The 2970-nt window shown below is 34.8% G+C and overlaps 1 protein-coding gene across 1 annotated transcript; it reads right to left on the reverse strand.

Moving 5' to 3' along the window:
• Positions 1-1763: 1763 nt before the first annotated feature.
• LOC117182533 lies at positions 1764-2747 on the reverse strand (the record flags this gene model as incomplete). The annotated part of the gene is made up of 3 exons (XM_033375628.1): positions 2645-2747; positions 2401-2594; positions 1764-2313 (listed from the first exon to the last, which is right to left on the reverse strand). Coding segments are annotated over exons 1-3 (847 nt in total), but the record flags the coding sequence as incomplete, so codon positions are not given.
• Between the last annotated feature and the right edge of the window lie 223 nt (positions 2748-2970).

Raw genomic sequence — 2970 nt, forward strand, 5'->3', positions numbered from 1 at the left:
AAATAATCATAGCTGAGTTACATTAATATTCCTTTCAAGAAATTGCGCTTAATCTAGTGTATACATTTATTCGTTTACAAGAAACGATTATCATTTCAAACACTTCCATGTCGATTTGCCTGACTGTTGCTTGCCAATCTTTTCTTCGAAATAATACTTAAATTCTAAATTCAAGACTCGCTTTTCAAATTTGAGTTTCTTTTTATTCAAATTGAAACCGCCAATTTGCGTCACTCACTGTGCTGTTCCTAGCAGCGAGAATGCGAATTATATCCGCTCATTACAATCCCTAGCATTTACCGCCGCCAAACGGATCACTCGGGAAGCGCACTTCTGTGCAAATTCCTTGGCTTTGTGAGGGTGCTTTCATGCCTCTGCAAGCAGACAGCCTGCATGCAGAAAACCCACAAGAGTGAGAGAGATAGAGAATGGTCCGTCTCTTTCACTCTTATGGGGTTCCTTCATGCAGTCTGCCTGCTTGCAGAGGCATGGTAGCACCCTAATACGCAACTTTGTTCTTAACCTAAAAATGATTCTAGATCGCATTTCGGTGCACATGCGTGGGCTTCATAAAAGATTCCGTTGATCTCGATTCTGATCTCGATTCTAAAGAATAGGCGGCGCGTTTAAATCCAACCAATAGGTGAAGAGATAATGCGGCTTCAGACTTCGAGATTATATCGTAACCTCTTTTTTATGATAGAAAAGGACCGATTTTATTTTGTTAACTGAGGGCTAACTTGTATATTTACGTAAAATATGAAGAAAATTATTAAATTTTATCCTTAATATTTTATCTTTGCAAACAAATTGACACGAAATAATTTTCTTGGCAGCAGGTTTTGTAGTGCAATCTACCGCATTTTAATTTTACAAAATTTTAATCAAATTATACAAAATTTTTCGTAAAATAATGAAATTGCAACGAAATCTTTGTAAATTAACCAAATTTTCAGAAATTTACTCTTAATTACGAACTAAGTTTCGCAGTATAATAAATTTTTGTAATTTTCGGTAGTCACAAGTTTCGGATTCAAATACAATGTATCAGAAAATTTCGCAATTGCAAACGAAAATTATGAAATTTTTAACTTAATCCTCCTAAATTTAGAATATTTTTCCGAAATTTATCATCGGGATTATAAAATTTTACCGAAAAATAAAAATTCCAAATTTAAGAAAATAACAAAAGTGTAAATACCAAAACAAAAATTTTGTTAAAAATAAAAATGTTCAAAATAGAAATTAACGAAAAAAAGTAATGAAAATACAGAAAATGTTTCCAAAGAAATTGAAATATCCTGGAAGTAAAATTAAACGATACTAAGAAAATTAAGTAATAACACACTTAAAAACCTTAAAGGGCACACTTCCATAAAGTTACATAAAGAGCACACTGGGTGTTAGGCACCCAGGGGTATTCAAACATATGCTGCACCGACGATATTGGATAATTTTTTACAAAAGTATCAATAAATGATGTTTAATCTACCTAGTTTAAGGAAAAAAAGGTTTCATAAAGGTTTGTGAAATTTCAAGTTGTTAAAAAAAATCGTTTTTGGAAAAAAAATTTTAAAATGACTTTTTTCACTCTAAAATTCATAACTTTCTAAGATTTTGATATTTTTACCTAAAATTTTACCTGGATGCTTTTGAAATACAGTGTTTTCAAAATAAAATTAGTCTTATAGTGGTTGTTTTAAAAAAGGTATTTATTCTGAAAAATAAAAGCTTCAATTCAATGAAAAAATGAAGCAACGCACTTCGTGTGATCAAACGCAAGCCGCAAGCCGCACAGCGTGACTTCGTCTTTCCACCCTTCTTTGAGATGCACCGAGCAACGCGAGCATATGTGTCGGCTTCAACAATTCTTCCATCATTCCTGATTTCCCCTCTTATATCCGCTTTCAAAATTCCAGACAACGCGTATCGGATATCAGTGCGTAAAGTAGGAATCTCGTATCTCTCCTGTAGGTGAGGAGTGACAAGATACTTTATGACATCGTCTATGCAGTTATATGCCGTTATTGTTCCGTGATCTCCAGCGTTTAATCGTTTGCATTTTAGAAGAATTACAGCATTTACTGTGGCCTGGTCTAGAATACCAAAGAAGATTCGCATCGGCCACCTGTTTGTACGTTTGGTTGTCGAGAACGAAGTACACAGCTGGTCAAACGTATATGTACCACCTTTCATTTGATTGTAATGTCGTATCATATCCGGTTTGCCATTAGTGATTACAGTCGAAGACGTATATGAAGACGCAAGCAGAACGATCTTATTTTTCTTTGGAGTGAAGGAAAGTAACGTGACCTTTTCAGAAAAGCAAAACTTACTTTCAGGAAAATGCTTGCTTGCTACTATCATCTAAGGTGGGATTTCTCTCTTATTTTTCCGAACAGTCCCAGTTATTTTTAAATTGTACGGATTCTTTAGCATTCTTTCTATGAACGGAATGCTCGTAAACCAGTTGTCAATTGTGACTATGCGATGAGTTCCGTGGATTGGAGTTCTGGATTCACGGATAAAAAATCTGGCACAGACTCTGTGTTGCGAACACCATGATTTTTTCCTAAGTATGGAATTGCGTGGATCTGAAATGATCAATAGCTACATACAAAAAATACATGAAAATATACATTACTTGTAGGAAAACAGATAAGTTCCAAGTAAGCCGTTGCAGCATCGTTCAGCGTTTTGAACATCTCTCCGTATTTGTCCGGTTTTGATTTCATATAAACGCGCATCTTGCAGCGTCCTCTAAAGCCAAGGAGTTGCTCGTCGACCTACATGTGTTACTCGGATTATAACTTTTTCTGCAATTTTCTATAAAGATTTCCCAAATTTTTCGTATTGGAGCGAATCCATCATCAGCATCCCGTGCGCTGAAAAAATTTGCATTAAATCAAGTAGGGTGAATTAATTGGCTGATTCTACTTGAAAGAAGCAAGTATTTTCTTTTTACAAAGG

Source organism: Belonocnema kinseyi, unplaced genomic scaffold (assembly GCF_010883055.1).
Source record: "Belonocnema kinseyi isolate 2016_QV_RU_SX_M_011 unplaced genomic scaffold, B_treatae_v1 SchBZDm_2423;HRSCAF=2652, whole genome shotgun sequence".
Taxonomy (NCBI): domain Eukaryota; kingdom Metazoa; phylum Arthropoda; class Insecta; order Hymenoptera; family Cynipidae; genus Belonocnema; species Belonocnema kinseyi.